The sequence below is a fragment of the Saprolegnia diclina genome (genome assembly GCF_000281045.1).
Source record: "Saprolegnia diclina VS20 unplaced genomic scaffold supercont1.6, whole genome shotgun sequence".
NCBI lineage: Eukaryota > Oomycota > Saprolegniomycetes > Saprolegniales > Saprolegniaceae > Saprolegnia > Saprolegnia diclina.
The window spans coordinates 146,934-167,260 of record NW_008246073.1 but is presented as its reverse complement, the minus strand read 5'-3'; the positions used below and the strand labels follow the sequence as shown (position 1 = coordinate 167,260).

The 20,327-nt window shown below is 60.0% G+C and overlaps 6 protein-coding genes across 6 annotated transcripts; 3 read left to right on the top strand and 3 right to left on the bottom strand.

Annotated features, from left to right (window-relative positions):
• The first annotated feature begins 107 nt into the window (after positions 1-107).
• Positions 108-1,042, top strand: SDRG_02554 (tRNA pseudouridine synthase A). Its single transcript, XM_008608149.1, has one exon. The coding sequence runs from the start codon at positions 131-133 to the stop codon at positions 1,004-1,006; it is 876 nt and encodes a 291-aa protein (XP_008606371.1). The 5' UTR covers positions 108-130; the 3' UTR covers positions 1,007-1,042.
• Positions 1,043-1,376: 334 nt separating this feature from the next.
• SDRG_02553 (hypothetical protein) lies at positions 1,377-3,369 on the top strand (the record flags this gene model as incomplete). The annotated part of the gene is made up of 11 exons (XM_008608148.1): positions 1,377-1,475; positions 1,520-1,571; positions 1,632-1,831; positions 1,874-2,077; positions 2,131-2,237; positions 2,280-2,315; positions 2,368-2,504; positions 2,549-2,647; positions 2,689-2,803; positions 2,852-3,125; positions 3,170-3,369. The coding sequence occupies 11 exons, from the start codon at positions 1,377-1,379 to the stop codon at positions 3,293-3,295; spliced, it is 1,449 nt and encodes a 482-aa protein (XP_008606370.1). The 3' UTR covers positions 3,296-3,369.
• A 5-nt stretch (positions 3,370-3,374) lies between these two features.
• Positions 3,375-4,709, bottom strand: SDRG_02552 (hypothetical protein; the record flags this gene model as incomplete). The annotated part of the gene is made up of 1 exon (XM_008608147.1): positions 3,375-4,709. One exon carries the CDS (start codon positions 4,707-4,709, stop codon positions 3,375-3,377), a length of 1,335 nt encoding a protein of 444 aa, XP_008606369.1.
• A 94-nt stretch (positions 4,710-4,803) lies between these two features.
• On the bottom strand, positions 4,804-5,429 carry SDRG_02551 (hypothetical protein; the record flags this gene model as incomplete). Its single annotated transcript, XM_008608146.1, has 5 exons — positions 4,804-4,869; positions 4,922-5,031; positions 5,101-5,242; positions 5,287-5,352; positions 5,403-5,429. The coding sequence occupies 5 exons, from the start codon at positions 5,427-5,429 to the stop codon at positions 4,804-4,806; spliced, it is 411 nt and encodes a 136-aa protein (XP_008606368.1).
• Positions 5,430-5,556: 127 nt separating this feature from the next.
• SDRG_02550 (hypothetical protein) lies at positions 5,557-6,204 on the top strand. The gene is made up of 2 exons (XM_008608145.1): positions 5,557-5,801; positions 5,849-6,204. The coding sequence occupies exons 1-2, from the start codon at positions 5,609-5,611 to the stop codon at positions 6,142-6,144; spliced, it is 489 nt and encodes a 162-aa protein (XP_008606367.1). The 5' UTR covers positions 5,557-5,608; the 3' UTR covers positions 6,145-6,204.
• On the bottom strand, positions 6,177-20,322 carry SDRG_02549 (hypothetical protein). Its single transcript, XM_008608144.1, has 3 exons — positions 20,180-20,322; positions 20,059-20,136; positions 6,177-20,011 (listed from the first exon to the last, which is right to left on the bottom strand). Exons 1-3 carry the CDS (start codon positions 20,261-20,263, stop codon positions 6,230-6,232), a joined length of 13,944 nt encoding a protein of 4,647 aa, XP_008606366.1. The 5' UTR covers positions 20,264-20,322; the 3' UTR covers positions 6,177-6,229.
• Positions 20,323-20,327: the final 5 nt, after the last annotated feature.

Here is a 20,327-nt window from a genome sequence, read left to right as displayed (position 1 = left end):
CAACAGATCCTTGCTTCGTCCTGCGCTCCACTTGCATTGGCGACAATACTGGAAACACGAATACCGTGTATATAGTGTAAGGAAATGCATATAGTGTGTTTTGAAATCGGAGATTGATTCGCGCCGACGCATGCTGCAGCGGTACAAGCTCACAGTCGAGTACCTCGGCAGCGCGTACCGTGGCTTCCAAGCGCAGCCCGAAGCCTGCGGGCCCACGGTGCAGGTCGAGCTCGAGAAGGCGCTGGCGCTGCTCATGGGCTCGCACGATCGCCTCTCGCGCGTCGTTGTCTCGAGCCGCACGGACGCCGGCGTCCACGCAGTGGCCAACACAGCGCACGTCGATCTGCACCGCGCAGAGCCGCACCCGCCGCACGTCGTGCGCAACGCCATGAACGCGTTCTTGCGCCAGCGCAACCAGGCCATCGTGGTCCGCGACGTCGACGTTGTCGCCAACGACTTCCACTCTCGCTTTGAAGCAATCGGTCGCGACTACATTTACCAGATCCACATGCCCAACACCGAGTTCCGATATGCGCTGCCAGGTCGCCTGCCCTCGTCACTCTTCACGCGCGACCTCTCGTGGCACGTCGAGCGGCCGCTGGATCAAGCGGCCATGGCCGCCGCGTGCACCCATTTTCTCGGCGAGCACGACTTTACGAGCTTCCGCGGCGCGCGATGCCAAGCGCTCTCGCCAATTCGAACGCTCTCGACGCTCGGTATCGAGACGATTCCTTCGCACGGCGGGAACGAGCTCCACGAGAACGATGCGATTACGCTGTTGCACGTCAAGGCATCGGCGTCGTCCTTCCTGTACCACATGGTGCGCAACATCGTCGGCGCGCTCGTTGACGTCGGTATGCACAAGCTGCAGCCAGAGGACATTCCGCGTCTCTTGGCCGCCAAAGATCGGTCGGCGGCGCCGGCGATGGCCCCTGCCCACGGCCTGTACCTGCGGCGAGTGCTGTACAAGCCGCCTCCATCCTTGACGCTCAGCACCAGCGGTTAAGGACGGTGAATCGAGATAGAGACCGTGCATCATCGATTGTAGTAGCACTGCAGAGACACTCGGCGGTTGACGTGCAAGAGTGGTGCACGCGGTGACACGCGCCCGAGTACTGTGGGCGCAGTAGCCAGCTAAAACCACCCAATTTGGAGGGTTTCTTAAGGCATTTGCCCTCATAGCGACCACACCGCATCCGAAGCACGCGCATTACCGAATGTCAAGCGCTAAAGCAGATTGCTAACCGAAGTGGCGGGGCAATACATGCAGCCAGCCATTCCTTGGGGCCGCTACCGTGGCGCCGCTTAAGGAATGTTGGAATAGACAACAGATCTTCCGGATACGGAAATCGAGTATCCGGGGGCCCATTTTTGAGATGACGTCGTCGAGCGCGCTCGGCGCGACCGCGGTCGTCGGCGCCTCGTACGCAGCGATCGCCTACCTCTTCCACGTGCATGCGCCGCAAGCCTACATGGTACAGCTACATGCAATCGTTCGCCGCTAAGCGCAGGCGCGTAGGACGAGATCTTCCATGTGCCCCAGACGCAGCAGTACTGCATGGGCCATTGGGGTATGAGCATACTGGCTTCGCCGCCGCCCCGCGCGTCGCCGCCTCTCATGCTAGTGCTAGACACATGGGATCCGAAAATTACGACCTTTCCCGGGCTCTACGTGGCGGGCGTCGCGTTTTCCAACGCGGTCCATTTCGTGCAGACGTTTTCCGTCTCGGTGCGCATTGCCTACTGCTCGACGACGGTGCTGCGATGCTTGAACCTCCTCTTCGCGATCGGCAACGTCTACCTCATTGTGCTCTTGCGCCAAATGAAAGAGGTAACTCCGATGCTTGCATCCCATCTAGACCGTCTCGCGTAGTACACGGCGCACGAGCGGTCGCACGCGATCGCGCACGGCCTCATGATTGCGTTCTTCCCGATCAACGTCTTTTTCAGCTTTCTCTACTACACGGACGTGGCCGGGCTCTTCTTTGTGCTGCTCATGTACCTCCTCTCGCGCGTGAGCCAGCGCCAGCGCCTTCGGTCCGGGAGCTGCACGACCACGTACTTGGCCAGCGTGCTCGTACGCCATTCTCGTTTGCTCGTACAAGGGGTTTATGCACCGCGAAATGCTAGTGTGGGTACCTCGCAGTCGCGGTGCGCCAAACCAACATTCTCTGGGTGCTCTTCATCCTTGGCACGGCCATTGTACAGGACATTGAGACGACGCATGAAACACACTTGTACGTCCATGCAACACGACATCTCTCCATGCATGTACGTAGGTATGCCTGTCCGAGCGGCGCCGAGTCGAGCTCCCAGTACGTCCCATGGTTGAATGCTGCACCTAAGGCGCACTGCCATTATACGTAGCCTCGGCATCGTGCTCCTCAAGTTCTTGACGTTCCTGCTCAAGGATTCGGTCCTCCTCACCAAGCGCTACTGGGCGACCATCTCGATCGTTGTCGCCTTTGGCGCGTTCCTCGCCGTCAACGGCGCCATCACCGTGGGTATGAACCCGACACGTCCGACCAAGCAACCATTGGCTTCGTAGGCGACACGGCCAACCACGTGGCGGGCTTGCATTTGGCGCAGCTGCTGTACTTTATGACAATTGCCACCATGGGCTTTGGCCTCGTCTGCCTCTTTCCAGGTAACCCTGGCCTCGGGACATTTGCATCACCATGGTGCTAGTGCGCCTCGAGACCTTCTTCCGCGACGTGGGCCATGCGCTAACGTCGAGTGTTCGATCGTTTCTGACGTCGATCGCCGTTGTCGTTGCGCTTCTGTTTGCGATCGACCGCTTCAGGTAGAAGAATCCTCTGCTGTCGTGCCGGTGGGGACACCAAGTTTGTAGCTTGACACACCCTTTCTTGCTCGCCGACAACCGCCACTACACGTTTTACCTCTGGCAGCGCTTGTACCTCAAGCACGCGCTCGCCAAGTTTGTGCCCCTCCCGCTGTACATTTACGCTGCGTGGTTTCTCTGGAAGGAGCTCCGCAAAGCGACGACGTTGCTGTGGCTCGTGGTCTTTGGCGTCGCGACCGCCCTCGCCCTCGTGCCGTCGCCGCTCGTCGAGCCGCGCTATTTCCTTGTTCCGTACACGCTTCTCCACCTCCATTCGCCCAAGGTTCGTCTCCATTTGGTCTCCATTTGATGCTCATGGACGTCTAGCAACCGCTCATCCCGGTACTCTTGACGTCGGCGGTCTTTTTGGCCATCAACGCGGTTACGATGTACGTCTTCATATACCGCCCGTTCAATTGGGTCGATGGCTCGATCGCGCGCTTCATGTGGTAGAGACATACACGTGATAGGATATAATAAGCGTCTTCAATATTGTCTTATCAAAGAGAATGCATAGTACAGTCTCCTAACTTTATTCAGGCCGGCTCGCGTACCGTTTCTGGAGCATCGCCATTTCGGCGGGGTCGTTCCGGACAACGTCAAAGCCAAACGTGGACGGCCCGTCGCGGTCGTGGAGGAAGCCGTCAATGGCAATCGCGCGCGCGAGAATGCTGCCGGTCGCACCGTGCTTCTTGCCCCGGAGGCAGATCTCGGCTTGGAGTGACTTGGCCGCATGGGCAAACGTGCGGAAGACCTTGCGGATGTCCCACGAGTTGGCGGCGACGTCGTGGCTCGGGTCGTGCGGGTTCTCGACGCAGAGCAAGAACGGCCGACTCGCGTCACGCCAATCGCGCTCTTCCTTCATAAAGTACGAGCCACCATTGCGGACGCTGAGCCCAACGTTGGACGGGTTGAGGGACGACCCGTAGAGCTCAAAGAACTCGACGAGGAGCACGCCGAGGTTGAGGTGGTCGGCGCTCTTGGTGTGGTTGCGCGCATACTGCTGGAGGAAGCTCACGACCAGGAGCTGGAGGAGGAACGAGCCAATGCCGCCTTTGAACGTCTCGTTGAGGCCGCGCTGGAGGAGAAAGTACTTGAGCACAATGACAAGCGGCCGAAACGAAGGGTACTTGCGCATGTACATCATGACGAGGTCGGCGGTTGAGAGACCGGACGTCGTCGTAAACGAAAAATCCATGTGCACGTTGGTCTTGGCGTGCACGATCTTGACGATCGGGATGCGCGCCGAGTCGATGACCTCGATGAAGCTCACGACGCCGAGGTCCTCGAGCCGCTGCGCGAGCGACCACAGCGCTTGCTTGCCTGTGGGCGCGTCGTGCACGATCAAGTCGATGTCGCTCGTCGGAAGGTACATCTCGGTCACGTGCGAGCCAAAGGCCTCGATCGTCGCGCCGTCCCAGAGGTCGGCGATGATGGTCCGAATGTCTTCGATGGCCTCCTTGCGCAGCGCAATCTCGTCTTGGGTCGGGCTCAAGAACGAGACAAACTCGAGGATCTCTTCGTGCAGCTGCAGAAAGACATTCTTATTGGTGTACTTGGTGCGCCCGCGCATCCACGGCGCCTTGGTCGCTGTCTCGGTCGTCGTTGCTGCTGACGCCTTGATCGGCGAGTCACGGAGCGAGATGTACGCCGGGTCGTCGAGCGCCTCGTCTTCCTCGCTCTCCATGTCGGAGGCTTCGTGCACGGTCAATGGCTCGGGCTCGGCCGCGACCTTGTGGAAGCGCTTCGCCGGCTTGGGCTGCCGGCGCAGCTTGTCCAGCTTCTCCTTCTTCTTGGCCTTCTCGGCGAAGTGCTGCTTCTTGGCCTTGACCACGTCCGCGGCCGCGGCCGCCTTCTTCCGCCCCATGCTGCCCGCCAACGAATGCCGCTATTCTTACTCACTGCGAGAATTTCCGTAATTTGTCACTGTTATCCGGATTTCGTGGCAGAGTCGTGGGCGTTCATCGGTGCGTCGATCGGAGCGAGCCCGACGCCGACCGCGGCAGGAGCGCGAATGGTCGGTTGGGCTAGCCAAAACGAAGGACTAAATGGACAGTAGTTACCTAGTCGCGTACATACCTTGTAGACACCTTTGGTTTTGTCGGCCTTGAGCTTCAACGCGGCCTCCACCTCCTGCAACTGCGCTTCAATGTCGAGCTTGCGGGCTTCGAGCTCGTGGATCGACGCCACTAGATACACGTACGTCAGAGCAATTCTGAGGCTGGACAAGCGCTGCATCCAGCTACGCCAGCGCGTACCCGTGGAAAGGGAGCTCCGCGAAATCGAGGACGACGTCGTGCGCTTGGACATGGACGAGCTAGTGCTAGCGCTTGAGCGGTACGACGACGCCGACTTGATCGATGACGCTGACGAGCGCCGCGACGAGGCGATCGAGGCGGTCTACGACCGATGGTCGTACCCACAGCCGGCGCGGACAATCGTACCTCGTCGTTGGCCCCATCTTCGGGCGTCGCGTTCGCTGGCATTGGGTCGCGCATGCACCGAGCGTCCTACGCACGCCATGTTCATTACATGCTCTAGGGTCTGCAGCATGGACGACTGCGTGGCGAGCGGGCGTCGCTGGCATGGTCGTCAAAATACTGCCGGCAATCGCCTTTTCGCTAAAAATAGAAGCGGTGTCTGATTGGTCGAATTCCATCGTTTGCATCGATTTTTTAAAGGGGGACCCCCACCCCTCCTAAAAACAGGGAGGGGGCCTGCAACGAGTGGCCGCGTATTGGATCCAGTCAAACAGCAAGCTTGCCGATGCTGCCCGCGTTCAAGAAGTCGGATGGGAAGCCCCGGGTCGTCCAGGTGTTCGAGTGCCCCGTGACCGACGTCCGCCGACCGCGCCACGACGATGGCCGCCCGCGCAAGGCCGGCGCCAACGAGCCGCTAAGCCGCGCCGAAGAGGTCGCCAAGCAGTTCCGCGAGACCTTGGACTCGGTCAAGAGCTTTGGTGCGCCCTCCGTCGTCCATCGTACGTAGACACTCATGCTCGGGTAGGCGTGACGCATGCAACGGGCAAGGAGCGCAAGAAGCTCGAGATCGAGCGCATCGTGACACTGGGCGGGAAAGCGCCCAAGCAGCAGAAGCGGCCGTACGACCAGCTCATGGCCATGCGCAAGGCGGCGAAGAAGCGGGAAGAAAAGCACGCCGAGCTCGTCAAGGCGTCCGGCATCGTCACGGGCAAGAAGAAGACGACCGCCAAGGTGTCCAAGAAGCGCGGCGACGCTGGCACGATGGCGACCCAAGGCCGGTTCAAGAACGGGGTCCTCTTCGTCTCCAAGCACGACCGATAAACCTCCCGATATACAACTATATACAGCGACGATATACTCTAATAGACTTTTGATTCCTAATGGTTTATGTACATATATAAATCCTTCAGCCCCGGCTTTCGCCCTCGAGGTAGAAGACCCACGGCGGCAGCTCGGGCAGGCTCGGACACGTCACGAGGAGCTTGCCCGTCACTGGCGTCGCGCGCGCGCTCGTGTCCGTGTTCTTGACCGTCACGACCTTGGCCGACTTGGCAGCGATCGTGACGGTCGCAGTGTTGACGGAAAACCCGGCGCCGTCGATCGCAAAGGCAAACTCGCGCGGGGCGTTGAAGACGTTCTTGAACTCAACGTCCTGGGTCGTCCCAAACACAAACGGGCCCTGGGGTACCGGCGGGACCGACTGCCCGAGGAGCGTGCAATTGTACTCGCCGCCGGCGTCCGACGCGACGACCAGCGTATCGCGAATGTCACCGAGCGCTTCGGGTTCAAACTTGACGACCACGGTCTGTTCGGTGCCATCCCAGGTTGTGACATCGGTCTTGAGCAAGGGCGCGACGTTGAAGAACGTTGGCTGCTGCACACTGCACTTGAAGTCGATGGGCTTGGACGCATACGTACTGAAGCGGAACGCTTGCGTCTGACTGCCGCCCAAGGGCACCGTAAAGTGCAGGATCTTCTCGATGCCTGCCGGCGACGTGGCCAAAGACAACTTGTACGGGTACTCGCCGAGCTGCGGACTCCGCAGTGTGAGCGTCGCCTCGATCGCCTCGACCGTGTGCAGGAGTGGCCGGTACTCGACCTCGAACGAGCCTTCGGACCGGCCGGTCATTTCACCGACGCGCCGAACACGGACACTCGGTGACGAGCAGCTCCAGAAGCTCTTGTCGTCAAACTGGATGCTGCGCGACGGCGGGAACGGGTTCTCGATCGTAATGAGCTTCTTGATGCTCTGGCGCACGGGCGCGTGGAATGAGAGTGTCTCGACGATCACGGGCGGCGTGACGTCGATGCGCACGTCGTAGAAGACATACTCGCCGCTCTCGTTGTTGGTGAACGATACCTTGAGCTCGTTTATGCCTTCAAGGTACGCAAAGGCTTTGAGCCCATACTCGCGCGTCGCATTTGGGGGAACCGTGATCGTGTCGGCGCCCTGGACGAACGTCGACGCGCACTGCGTCACGTTTTCAATCGTGACGTGGAACACTTGGGCGCTCTTCTTGAGCCAATTGACCAGTGGCAACTTGATCGGCAAGGATGCTTTTGCCGGCGTCTTGAAGCTCAACGTGTCGAGCGCATCTGGCTCGACCGCGGTGCCGACCAAGTTGTACGAGATCGCGCTCCCATCCGGAATCGCGAGGAAGAGCGAGCCCTTGTGCGCTTTGGGGCGGTCGTAGCCGGCGGTCTCGCCCGCTTGGGTCATGCTCAACGGCATGTAGTAGAGCTGCATGACGGCTTTTCCATTCGCGGGCACGGCCACGTTCTCGGCGCAGCGCCAGTGCTCGCCCTGCACCATCGGGATCAAGTTCCACGGACTGCCCGTCTTGTTCTCAATCGAGATTTCCTTGGCGACTTCGCGCCGGACACGCGACTCAAACACGAGCTCCTTGATCGACGTCTCGAGCTGGCCAACGCACGCGCCCGTGAACGTCATGGTCAGAAAGTCGCCGCCCTCGATGCCGCACAAAATTTTCTCGAGCCGAATGTCGTCGTTGATCTTGAGCGGCCGGAACGTGATCTCAAACGACTTGTCTTGGTTTGGCAGCACGACGCCTTCGCTTGGCGCTATGCTAAAGTCGGGTCCAAGCCGCTTCAAATCCCATTGAAACTTGGCCACAAGGTCGCCTCGGTTTTGCAGCAAGAGCCGCCGCACGAGCTGCGACCCGAGCACGACGGGGCCAAAACTGAGGTTCTCCGTCTCAAACTGCACGTCCATGCCCTGGCACGCCCCCGTGAGCGTCACGAGCTTCTTCTTCGTGCCGCATACGTCCACACACAGCTCTTCTTCGAACGGCGTCACGCGCCGCGGCGGCGAAAACCGCAGCTCGACATCGAGCGTCTCGCGCGGCTTGATCCAGATGCCGGTTTGCGGAAAGATACTCAGGCCAATGTCGTGCATGTGGCTCGCAAGCAATGCCAACGGCGTCTTGCGCTTCGCACGGTTGACGAGCTTGACGATGCGGCTCACGCTCTGCCCGATCTGGAGCGTCCCAAAATGAACCACGGACGCCGCCATGGCGAGCTCGATCTTTGGGTAAATGCCTTCGCCACTCAGCACGACATTGATGGTCGTGTTGCCGTTGATCGTAAACGGCACCACCTCTTCGTACGGCCCTTCGTGCCGCGCCGTAAACGTAATCGGCACGTCGAGCGTCTCGTGGGGCCCGAGCACCGTGGGTTGGACGGTGACGTGCAAGAACGGCCGCTTCTCGTAGCTGCAGTCGACACTGATGTCCATCTCGTGGTCCATATTCGTGATGCGCAGCGTCATGGTTTCCACCATCGGCGCCGCGTCCGGCTCGGCGATAAAGCACGGGCCAAAGTCGTGCGCCGTGAACGAAAAATCGACGGCCGGCGGCACCGCGTTGCCATGGATCGGGAACGCATACTCGCGCGAGCCCGCGGTGGTGCACACGATGCGCTGGCCGTCGAGCGACGTCTCTTTTGTGGGTGCAAACGTGAGGTGGCAGACCACCTTGTCGTTCTTTCGGACCGTCCCATTGCTCGGCTCGAGCGTCAGCATCGGATGCTTGGCGGATGCCCACGCAAAGGTAAACTCAAAGTTGAACTTGCCGGCGTTCGAGAGCACGATACTGCGCCGCGCTTTCTCGTGCACGCGGACCGTGCCAAAGTCGATCGGTGTCGACGACGACGGCTCGATCGCGTCGAGCATGCCGCCGGCAGTGTCGTCGTGCACGATGACGTGGTCGTGGATCGCATACCCCTCGCCTTTGACGTTGAGCGAGAGCCGCGACGGCTTGCGTTTGATCGTGCAGCCGAGGTTGAAGTTGTACAGCTTTTCTTCGTTCGGTGCAAACTCGACGTCAATCGCTGTCCGGCCGTGGGGCGGCACGACACCCGAGAGCGGCGTCAGGAGTAGCACGGGCTTTTCGCCGACAAAGTGGACTTTTTCAAACGCAAAGTTGAACGGTAAATGCTCCTGGTTGGTCAAATAGATGGTTTGCGACGCCTTGGATCCGAGGAGGAGCGTCGCAAAGTTGACGCTGCCCCGGTCGAGGAGCACGCGCGGCTCGGTCGTCGTGCCCACAAACAAAAAGAGTTGGTCGACGCCAAACTGGTCGATCTTGAGCCGCCAAAACATCTCTTGCAGCTCCATCTGGGTCGGTGTAAACTCAAAGACCATCTCGCAGCGCTTCCCCGAGAGCATAAGCCCTTTTGGCGTCGCACAGCGAAAGGCCGGGTTCACATGCGGGCCCTCGGGGACCCACGCAAACTCATACGAGACGTTGGTCGGGTTGATGACGTAGAAGCGACGCGTGTTTCGCACACGAATCCCGAGCGACTCCAACTCGACAACACGGACGCTCGGGTCCAGTGGCCCAAGTTCGCCGCCCGGCCCGACCATCGCCAACGACCGCCGCTGCGCATAGTCGCTTGGCTCGACGTCGACATGACAAACAGGTCGAAGCGACGTGCCACGCACGCTAATGCGAATAATGTCACCGTTCTTGAGGTGGCCCTCGAGCCGGTAGACGTAGTGGGCGACCTCGATCGGCGCAAACCGGACGAGGAAGTCCTGCGTATCGTCGGCGCTTATCTCGCCGGCGTCGGGCTCGATGCTGAACGGACACGGCGTATCCATGGACGACGCCGTCACGTCTGGGAGCTGCAGAAACTCTTGGCTCCACGTCCACGTGAACGGCAACCGCACTTTGCTTTCGTTTTTGACGCTGAACTTTGTTGTGCACGCTTGAAACATGAACGTCTTTTTGAACGCAATCTCGGTCGTCTTGCAGCTGTAGCGCAGCGTGTCGGCGACCGCAAACACCAGCGCCGTGAGCGGTGGCAGCGGCGGGTCGAGCGCTTCATACGATGGCTCTGTCGCGTTGGACGGCGTCGCATCGGCCTCAACAAACGAAAGTGTCGACATGGTGTCGTCCCACGGCGCGTCGACCGCCGGCTTGATGCGACTGAGTGTGATTGGGATTTTTTCCTTGTCAAGGACCGTTGCGACGCCTGGTGGTGGCGCAAATGTTGCAAGGATGCTCGCGTGCGCGCCGGGATACAAATGACCGGTCGTCGGTACAAACTTGAGCAGCGGGTGCGCGCCAAACGCAAAACGAACCACGTGCGTCGACGACTGGTTCCGCAAGCCAAAGCGCATATTCGCGGTCGTCGCCGTTGCAATATCGACGTCGTTGAACACGATGTGGTCGTCGTCCACGAGACCGTCCAAAGTCACGAGCTCCTTGTAGCCTTGGCCGCTGAGCTTGATGATTGTGTCTTCGAACGGATTGTATTGCACGCTGAGCTTGAGCTGCACGCTGCACATCTCGTCGTGCGCTTTAATCGGCTTGAAGAGGACCGACATCGTATGCGTCTTCTTGGGCGGCAAAAGTAGGCCGCTCGTCGTCGCCGCGGCTTCCAATAACGTAAAGTTGGTGCTCGACGGCATCGAAAAGAGCACTGTCGACGGTACGAGACCGTCGTTGCGCAAAACCAAGGGCAGCTCGCGGCCCTTCCCGACGCGCTGCTTGCCAAACGCAAGGCTCAGCACGTTGCCTTCGCGCGTTGTCGGCTTCTCGATCGTGATGCAGGGCATCGTGCCCTCGCCCCGCATGTCAAATTGCAGGACGTTTGTACTCGGGTCGGCGCCGTCGTCGACGACCGCAGAGAAGAGCGCATGGTACGTCGTGATGTTCGTGGGCTTGAAGTGGACGTTCACGTACCGGTGTTCGTGCGGCGGAATGTCCCACACTGTGGGCTGCACCGTAAACATACTCAGTCCCGACTCGTCTTTCGACTCGGTCGGCGCCTTGATGGCAAACCGAACGGTTGCGAGCACTTTGGTCGGGTTGGAGATTTTGAACCGTTCGACGATGCTCTTGCCGACCAAGACGGCGCTAAAGTCAAAGAGCCGCTCGGTCTCTGCAAACATGGGTTGGTTGCGCTCGAGGCAGTGTGTGTGGCCCGAGCCAAAGGTCTGGACCACCGCCTGCTCTTCGAAAATGCTCTCCATGTCGTTCGTGTTGATGCCCGGGTAGCAGCTCTCGCCCGTCACTTCGTACTGCAGCATGGCCGTCTCGTTCTCATTGTGCGGGTCGCGCCCCGAAATATCCAGTCGGACGTTTTCGCGATAAACCGCCGCGCCTTGGGGCTGGAAGCCAACGTCAATGGCGACGATGCGTCCCGGGTCCAAGCTGCCACCGGCCGGCAGAATCGAAAACTGCCCGAGCACCAAGGGCTTGGTCTCGTCGACACTGGCCGCGTCGTCCATGACGTCCGTTTTGAAGCGAAATTTGAACGCAAATTCACCGTCGTTGCGCAGCTCGAGGCGCTTGACCTTCCTTTCTTCGTTGAAGCGCAACGAGCCAAAGCTGAGGCCGCGCGCGGGCTGCAAGCGAAATTTCGAGTACACGGCGCGCGCGTGCAGCAAGATGGGAAACTCGTTAAAGACTTCGCCGGTCGTTTGTTCTAAAATGACGCACTTGATGTCCTTGCAGTCGCGGAGCACGATTTCGCCCGAGACACTCGAGAGGAACGTGACTTCAATTTTTTGGCTCTTTCCGGGCGCAATTGTCGCGTCCACCGGGTTGATCTTGCACCAATCCTTGTTGCGCTTGACGGACAGCATCACTTTGATATCGTACTTGCCGCGGTTCCGGAGCGAAAAGGCCTTGGTGGGCGTATCGCTTACGCGGAGGAGGCCAAAGTCCAAGACGCCGTTGAGACTCTCGGCACTCGGGTCGGGCGACTCTTCGTCAAACGAGCACACGTCAATTTTGTAGGCCTCGGCCTTGACCTTGATGCTGTCCCGGCGCAGATGCGGGTTACTGCCAACGAGCCCGCCCTCGAGATCGGCAAACTCGATCGGAATCCCAAACTCAAAGAGCCCTTCGGTGGCTGCATTGAAATGAACAACGATGGTTTGCGACTGGCCGGGCTTGAGCGTACCGTCGCGAGGCACGACTTCAAACTCGGTCGGCACGTCGAGCACAAGGCGCCAAATGATGGGCAGCTCACACGCATTGCGGAGACTCCACGTCTTGTCTTCTTGGCGCTTGAGCAAGAGCCTCTCAAAGTCGATGAGCTTGGCGCTCTCGGTCCACGGCCCATTGAGCGCAATCAACGGCGCGCACCCAATGCATGAAATTGGAAACGTCACTGGCTCGGGGTTGTCGGCAATACAGCACACGAGCGTGTCATCAAGTACCCCATTTTTCGCGGGAAACGCCCACACGAGGACCTCGGCCGTGTCCCCTTCGGCAATCTCGAGTCTATTTGGCTCGACGAGAAAGGTATGGGCAGCCGCATTTGTCGACGCTGCGTCGCCGTCGACGCCAATGTCGTCATTTGGCGGCTGCTTCTCAAAGAAAAAATGCAGCTGCGCGCGGAATCGACTCGGGTTGGAGATGCGAAACACCTCGGCGTTGGTCTTGCGCGTCGCCTTGTATGCGTCCGAGGCGATGGGTTCGAGCCGGAGCTCCCGCGCTTTGCCGAGCAAGAGCGGCCCAAACTCGTACACGCCGCTCGACAAGACAAATTTTTTGTGCACGAGCGCACCGTCCGCCTTGTGCTTGGCGCGACTCATAAAGACGTTGCGCGGGTCCGCGTTGATGCCCGGCACGGCACAAATGCCGCGGCAGAAGAGACTCGCTTCGCGCTTGCTCCCGAGGATCTCAAACCCGAGCGTGCTATCGAACGTGCCCACGTCGGACGACGCAAATGTGACGTGAAACGAAATCTCCGATTGCGGCGGCAAGATCCACCGGCTCACGTCCGGTGGTGAGAGGCTAAAGCGCGGCACGGGCTTGCGCTGACTCCGAAAATACGGCCGCTTGACGAGCTGGTACGTCATGGGCGCCGGCATCACGAGCTTGCTCGACGCCAGCTCGCGCAAGTACTTTTCAATCGACGCAAACACGAGACCGTGCAAGAGCAGTGGCGGTCCAACTTCGTTGAGGTTGACATCGTGGAGGGCGAGAACACGCCGCGGCTTGCGCGCCACCAAGTGCTCTGGTGCTTCGATAGCGTCGTCCGTGACGAGCTCGGGGTAGTCGGCGGCCATGGACGGCATGCCCGATTCGTCGTCCGCGGTCGTCGCGTCGGTCGATGTGGACGGGTGTTCGTGCACCCCACTGCGGTCGCTGAGGGCCCCGTCGGGCTCGCCGTTCTGCAGTGGCAACTCGGACGTGGGCGGTGGCGGCGGTGGCGGTGGCAACCGCAAAAGCAGCGTTTCCCACTCCTTCTTGTGCGCGACAAGCTCTTGGCAGTACTTGTCGTAGAGCTCCAAGTCGAGGTATTCGTGCAGCCGCTCCGAGAGCAGGCGGTACGTATGCAGCTCGTGCTCGACTTGCACCGGGTCGATGGTTTCGGGTGTTGGCGGCGGCGGCTCCGCGACCACAGCTGGTGGCTCGACCACGACAGTGTCGGAGCTGACGCTCGACTTTAAACGCGAGTGGCTCGCCGGTCGCTTCTCCTCCTTTTCTTCCGGCACCATCTCAATCGGCTCGATCGCTTCGAGCAGAGGCTCCTCGGGTACCATTTGCATCATGTCGAGCGACCGCTCGAGCATGTCCATATCGTCTTCAACGTGCTTGATGCATGCGAGGATGTGGGCTTCGTAAATGTCTTCGTTCATGCCGAGTAGGATGATGGTGGCGCCACCGAGAACGTTGGCGATCACGTGGAGAAGCGACGAACTGTCGGGCGCATACGTCGTGGACCAGCCGTCCAAAACACTTCCGTTGGCCATGTCGGGCTGGGAGAGACGCCACTGCAGCACCCACTCGAGCAGGTCGAGTCCCATCTCTTCGCGCGGCGACGGCTCGTGTGGTGGTGTCATGGGCGGCGGCTCGTCCTTGACCTCGTCAAGCTCGGTTTTGCTCTTCTTGCCGTCTTTTTTGCCCTTCTTGTCGTGCGCTGCAACAGCCTCGGGCTCTTCCGGCGTCGTGGGCTTGATCATATCCCATGCGAGAAGGGGCAGCTCCAAGGCCTTGCGCACACGCTTGCCAATGTCCGACTCGTCCTTGGCGCAGAGCGCGACGGCATCGTCGAAAGTCCAGACGACCAAGTGCTCCTTCTCGCCCATGAGCTTGGCCTGCGTCGTCTTGCCGCAGAGAGGGGGCCCCAGAAAGATGTAGTCGACGGCCTTTTCTTTTGCACGGAGCGACCGCGTGTCCTCTTCGTCCATGTCCGCCTCGGCGGTCGTCGCCGCTTCAACAGGCGGTGGCTCTTCTTGGTTGCGCTGGTTGTACTCGAGCAATATGTGCTCGGGCAAGCCCGTGCCCGGTAGCCGCAGTGGAAGGCGGAGGTAGTCGTCGTCGCCGTAGCCGGACGCTTCTCGCAGCATGTCTTCTTCACTCTTGTACTGAGCGTCAAAGTCGAGCGAGTAGACTTCCACCGCGTGGTCGGACTCGTTGCGCATAATCACGATGCGCTCGATGGGTGGCGAGCACGGCAGCACGGGCCCGAGCTCGGCCATGGGTGGGTCGAACGAGACGCGGAGCTCTGAGCCTTCGCCTTGGCACGTAATCGAGCGCGTCTTGGGATTCGACGAGATCTTGACGGGCACCTTGACATGGTACAGTCGTCCTTCGAGCGGCATGAACTCGACCTTGATGTTGCAGCGCGTGCCAGGATGCAGGAGCCCGCCGGTCGGCTCCATGCGAAAGTACCCCACGTCGCGGGCCGACCCCATGGGTTTCTTGAGCGCCCACTCGACAACAACGGGCGAGTTGTTGAAGAACTGCGAGTGGACGACATGCGACCGCCCGACGACAACCTTGCCAAAGTCGAGGTTTTCCGCCAAAAGCACGAGGTCGGGCACTGTCACGTTGGCTTTGAACGTCACCAAGCTCGGCGGTCCGTTCTTGACATCCAAGAGCAAATTGACACCGTGGGGGCCGTGCCGGCCGTTCTTGCGCGCAGTAAACGTCACACTGAACTCAACGCCCTTCTTCTCGGGCAAGCGCACGACGCGCTCCGGGTCGATCGCAAACCCGCGGCCGAGCGCGAGGTTCTTGTCGACTTGAAACGAGGCTGGTACATGGCCCGTGTTGGTGACGACAAACTTTTTGACGCGGTGGGTGCCGGTGACGACGTTGCCAAAGTCGAGAATGTATTGCGCGAGGAGAAAGCCTTGCAGAGCTTTGGTCGGGGACTCGCTCCCGTCGCCGTCGCCGTCGGTCGGTGGCAGTGTCTTGGTGAACGACTTGACTTTGGCGCGGTCCATTGGCCCCGTCGGATGGATACTGAGCTTGGGTACCGTCACGAGCTCGAGAAGTGGCGGGTTGGTGCTGCCGTGATGACTGTTGTTGTTGTTGCTGAAGCGGGGCTGCGTCCCGGGGTGTCCACCAGTACTGCCGTGGTGCGTTAGATTGTTGTCGTCCCGAGGCGACTCTGTCGGCGGCTCTTCGGGGATCGTCGTCAAAAGGTACTTGACGAAGAGCATGCGACAGGCCTCCGTGTCAATGTCGACCGAGTCGTAGTGCTGGCCGCGCGTCAGCATATCGAACGAGTCGCCCGACGCCGAGTTTTTCATGGGCGACTTCTGGCTCCGCGCAGTCGAGTTGGTTGGCGCCGCATTGGTGTTGCGCGTCGTCACCCGCGCCGTCGTGCGGGAGGTACGCTCGGTCGAGACGGCCGTCATGGGAACCCCGTCCTTGTTGAGCTTGGGCTGCGCAACCGGCGCGCGCGAGTTGGGTCGCGCCAAGCCGAGCGTCGCGGCCTCGCATGTCACGGCGGTCGTGGGCGGTAGCGACGACGTGCGCGGGTGCTCAATGTTGTATTTGGCGCCTTTGAGCACGTCGCGCCACTTTGGTTGCACATTGTCGATCGCGCAGTTGGGGTGCGTCTTGCCGCGTGGGAGGTTGACGCTCAGAGACGCAAAGATGCCGCGGCAGTAGAGCTTGAACTCGACGGGGGGGAAGTGCGCAATCTCGAGCCAAATGCTCTCGACGAGCGTATCGGGAATGCCGGGTTTGAACCGGATCGAGATGCGCTGCTTGTCGTTGGCAAAGATGCGTCCGGCCATCGGCGACACCTCGACGACGCCGGCCCGCGAGAGCTTCTCCAGCGACACATTGAAGCCAAACGCGACCTTGCCGAGGTTCTGAATCGCAAACTCGCGGTCTTCGGCCTTGTTGTAGATGACGGGGCCAAAATCCAAGTACGGACGGTCGAGGCGGTACGTCACCGACGACGCTTCGCCGGCCAACGTGAGCTCATACTCGGGGCCGCCGTTGACTTCGCACGCGACGAGGCTCTTGAACTTGCGGTTCGCGTGGCCATAAAAGATGAATTCGACGACTTCGACTTCGCCCGGCTGCAAGTTGCCACGGATCGGAAGAATGTCAAACACTTGGTTGACGGGAATGTACGGCCGCTTGACGGTCGCGGCCGCCCGCGCCTCCTTCTCGTCCTCAATAAACACCCAGTGGAACGAGGTCGGGACCTTGGAGATGTTGGTGACTTTGACGTGCATGGACTTTTGCGTGTCGTTCAAAATGCAGCCAAAGTCGATGCGCGAGTACTCAAACTCCAAGTTGGGAAACCCAATCTCGCCGCGCAAGTCCAAGCTGTCGCGCTGCGGGTGCCCCGTATAGCTGAGCACGAGCTTGCCGTTGATGATGCGGCTCAGGTGGTCGTCTTTGTACCCTGGGTAAAACTCGACGTTGAGGTCGAGCGCTTCGTTTGGTTGCAATACCGCTTCCCACGTGTCGACGGCAAACGGTACTTGGGTCCGGAGCACAAACGAGAGCGGGAGCTCGCACACATTACGCAGCTTGAGCGCTTGCGACTGTGTTTCCATCACGACGCCGTCGGCGTAAATGTAGGAAAAGTCGAGCCCACTCGGCAACGACGCTTCGATCTTGGGGTTGATAAACTGCGCGACAATCTCGGTCGCAAACGCCACCTTGGCGTTCTTCTCTTGGCCGATCCGCGTCTCACAAATGAGCTCCTCGCGCATGACACCGGGCGTCGCCGAGAAGCCACGAAAGTAAAACGTGCACGCGGTGCGCGGCTTGAGCTCAATGGACGCCGGAAACACCGAAAAGACCGGCGTCAAGTCGTCGCCGACGTCGAACGACTTGACGCTGGCCTTGCTCGACGTCTTTTGGAGCGTCTTGGCTTTTTGGAGCAGCTCGATCTGCTGCTGCCGAATGGTCTTGTTGATCCACACCAGCGTTTGACCGCGCTTGCCCTTGTTTTCGAGCGTGCAGCTCCACTCGCATTGTTTGTTGGTCATCTGAAACTGGAAGTCCACGAGCTTCATGTCGCTCGGCGACCACATGGTCGTGCCCATGCCTTTGGCCGAGAGCGGAATCAGTAGGTTGTGGCCTTCGGTCACGAGAATGTGCAGCTGCTCTTTGAACACGATCGTATCGTCGAGATTCGCGACAATGGTCATCACGGTCGTCTCGCCCGGTGCGAGCGTATACTCCTTTTGGTCGACGGTGAATTTGGACCGCGCGTTGCGAATAAATGTCTTGAGCGGCGCCGGAATCAAGCTCGTGTTGGTCAAGCGAAGGCTCTTTGGGTGGTCCACGAGACACGAGACGGGGCCCCACGCAAGCTCTTCGGCGTCTAACAGCACGCTCGGGCCTCGGCCCATGGCCACAATCGTCACCGAAAGCGGCAAATCGATCGAGCCGGCAATGCGCACGTACAGCGGAAGGCGGATGCTCCCGAGCTTCTCGCAGACCAAAGCGATATCGATCGCGAGCGTGGCGTTGGCGCCAATGTCCCCGCTGGGCTTGTCGCCCGAGAAGACAGCGACGACTTTCGAGTGGTCGTCTTGGGCGACAATCTCATACTTGGCGGGCAAGTGCGCATTCGTGTTGATCAAATGGAGCGTCTGGAGATGGGCGTACCGGAGGTAGCAGTCGCCGTACACCAAGTCGGGTTTGAGGACGTGGACGTCAGGCACAAAGCACTGCGCGAGGACCGGGATGTTGAGCAGGTCGGACCCGACGCCTTGGACGCTCACAACTAGAAAGTACTCGTAGCTCTTGACGTTGACGCTCGTAAACGCAATGTGAATCGCTTGCGTCCCAAAGGGCGCCAACGTGCCGTGGGCCGGCGAGAGCACAAACTCTTGGTGCTTGTAGAGACCGTCTTGCGGAATGCGGAGGCTGTACGTCATTGCGATCCGCGACGTGTTGATGAGGTGGACGGTCTTGGACTGCTCGAACGCATACGACACGATGCCAAAGTCGAGGTTCTCGACATCAAAGTGAAACATGGGGGGAATCACATGCGCCTTGAAGCGCACGCGGAGGAGATCGTCCGAGCCCTTGAGTTTGAAGTTGAACGTAATGCTAATCTCGCCGAGAACCGCCGAGGCAAACGTCAGAAACACTTTGGAGGTCTCGCCAATGCCAAGGACACCACTGGACGGAGCAAACGTTATGTCGACGCCATTGGGCAACGGAATCGGCAAGAGCGCAAACTCGGCGGGGATCTCGCCGCGATTTTGAATCGAAAAATCATGCGTCTGCGGGTCGTTGATAAAGACGTCGCCAAAGTCAAAGAGGTCGTCGTAGAGAATGCACGCTTGCGGGCCGATGCCACGCCCCCGGATCTGCAGCGGCAAGCGCGTGTCGCGACCCGAGATGTCGAGGAACGCCGTGCCTGCGTAGCTCGCGGCGACGTGTGGTACAAAGGTCACAGTAATTTCTGCGTCCGAGTGCGCCCAGATCTTGCCGCTCGGCGGCTCGAGCGAGAAGCACTCGTCCACAAAGTTCATTGGGTCGTCGTAGACGGCCTTGCGCAGGTTCTTATACTTGCGGTGGAGAATGCCCATGAGGTCGACGCGCTCGTCGTCACTGCACTCGCCAAGGTTGTCGACTTCGGCACCTTCCATGCGTCGGAGCTCGTCCAAAAGCCGCGCGCGCTCAGTCTCTTCGCTCTTCTCTCCAGCGTACGCTTTCCACGAAAACTCGACCGGGTGATCACTTCCGTTGCAGATCTTGATGCGCTTGCGCGAGCTCAGCGTCAAGTACGCCGGCGTCGGTTCGACCATCGGGTGGCTCAGGTATACCTCGAGGTTGGTCACATCACCGAGGAGCTTGACGTACGACGCGCGGCCGCTGTCGTCCTGGATGGCGAGCTCGCCTTCGCGCTCTTTCGTGTGCTTGGGATGAAACTCCATTTCGACTTGGATCGCTGCGCCAATGTCCAAGTAGACGGTCTGGGGCGAGACGGTAAATGGCGCCGACGCTGTCAAGACAAATTTGGCGCCCCGCGTGCCAACGTTGTGGACCGTCATGACTTTGGAGCACTTGATCTTGACCGGGCAAAGTCCAAAGTCAACTTCGTCCGGAAAGCTCAGCGCGGCAAACGTGCCCCGCGCGCGGACAGGCACGACAAATTTTTCGCGCTCGGTGACGCAGATAAGGTCGAGCGCATACTCGCGCCGCTCTTGCGGTAAGAACTCGATTTGGTACGCCACTTCGATCCCGGCAGCGACCTTGCCGTCGCGTTCGGCGCCGTGCAGCTTTTTGAGTTTGAAAAACGGCGAGTCGGGCGGCTCCATCTTGATGCGACGCGCGACCGTGTCGTTGTTGCGCAGCGCGAGCTTGGCGTAGTGCGTATTGAACGGAATGTACTCGTCAAAGAGGATCGCGCCCGGGGTGGGCTCAAAAAGCGGGCGGTCTACGGGCACGGACGACGCGCTCTGCGACGTGTGGTCTTCGAGGTTCATAAACTACATGCGATTACGCGTCCATCTCGCATCCTCGAAGCCGTATCTACCTCGATGATGCGCGGGATCGAGCCCTTGGAGCCCTTGGCGTTCTTGGACGTGAGCTCGTGTAAGAGCTGGCTCGGGCGCTACAGGTCGCATGAGCTTTGTGCAGCTGTAGGCAAGGTCGACCAGCTTCTCGGTCGCATCGGTCGTCGGCCGGCCCCACATGGGCAGCTGCGAGATCGTCACGGACGCCCGGTGGTCGGTGGCCATGCTGCCGAGTTGCCACGACGACGCTTCGCTTGGAACGAACTGTCGCTTTTGTATCTTTGGCGGT

Excerpts from the sequence above, each read along its gene's own strand:
- SDRG_02554 (XM_008608149.1), top strand. The coding sequence starts at position 131 with ATGCTGCAGCGGTACAAGCTCACAGTCGAGTACCTCGGCAGCGCGTAC.
- SDRG_02549 (XM_008608144.1), bottom strand. The coding sequence starts at position 20,263 with ATGGCCACCGACCACCGGGCGTCCGTGACGATCTCGCAGCTGCCCATG. Across the intron at positions 20,137-20,179 it reads CCGATGCGACCGAGAAGCTG|CGCCCGAGCCAGCTCTTACA; the intron begins GTCGACCTTGCC and ends TGCGACCTGTAG. Across the intron at positions 20,012-20,058 it reads CGATCCCGCGCATCATCGAG|TTTATGAACCTCGAAGACCA; the intron begins GTAGATACGGCT and ends AATCGCATGTAG.
- SDRG_02550 (XM_008608145.1), top strand. The coding sequence starts at position 5,609 with ATGCTGCCCGCGTTCAAGAAGTCGGATGGGAAGCCCCGGGTCGTCCAG. Across the intron at positions 5,802-5,848 it reads GGACTCGGTCAAGAGCTTTG|GCGTGACGCATGCAACGGGC; the intron begins GTGCGCCCTCCG and ends ATGCTCGGGTAG.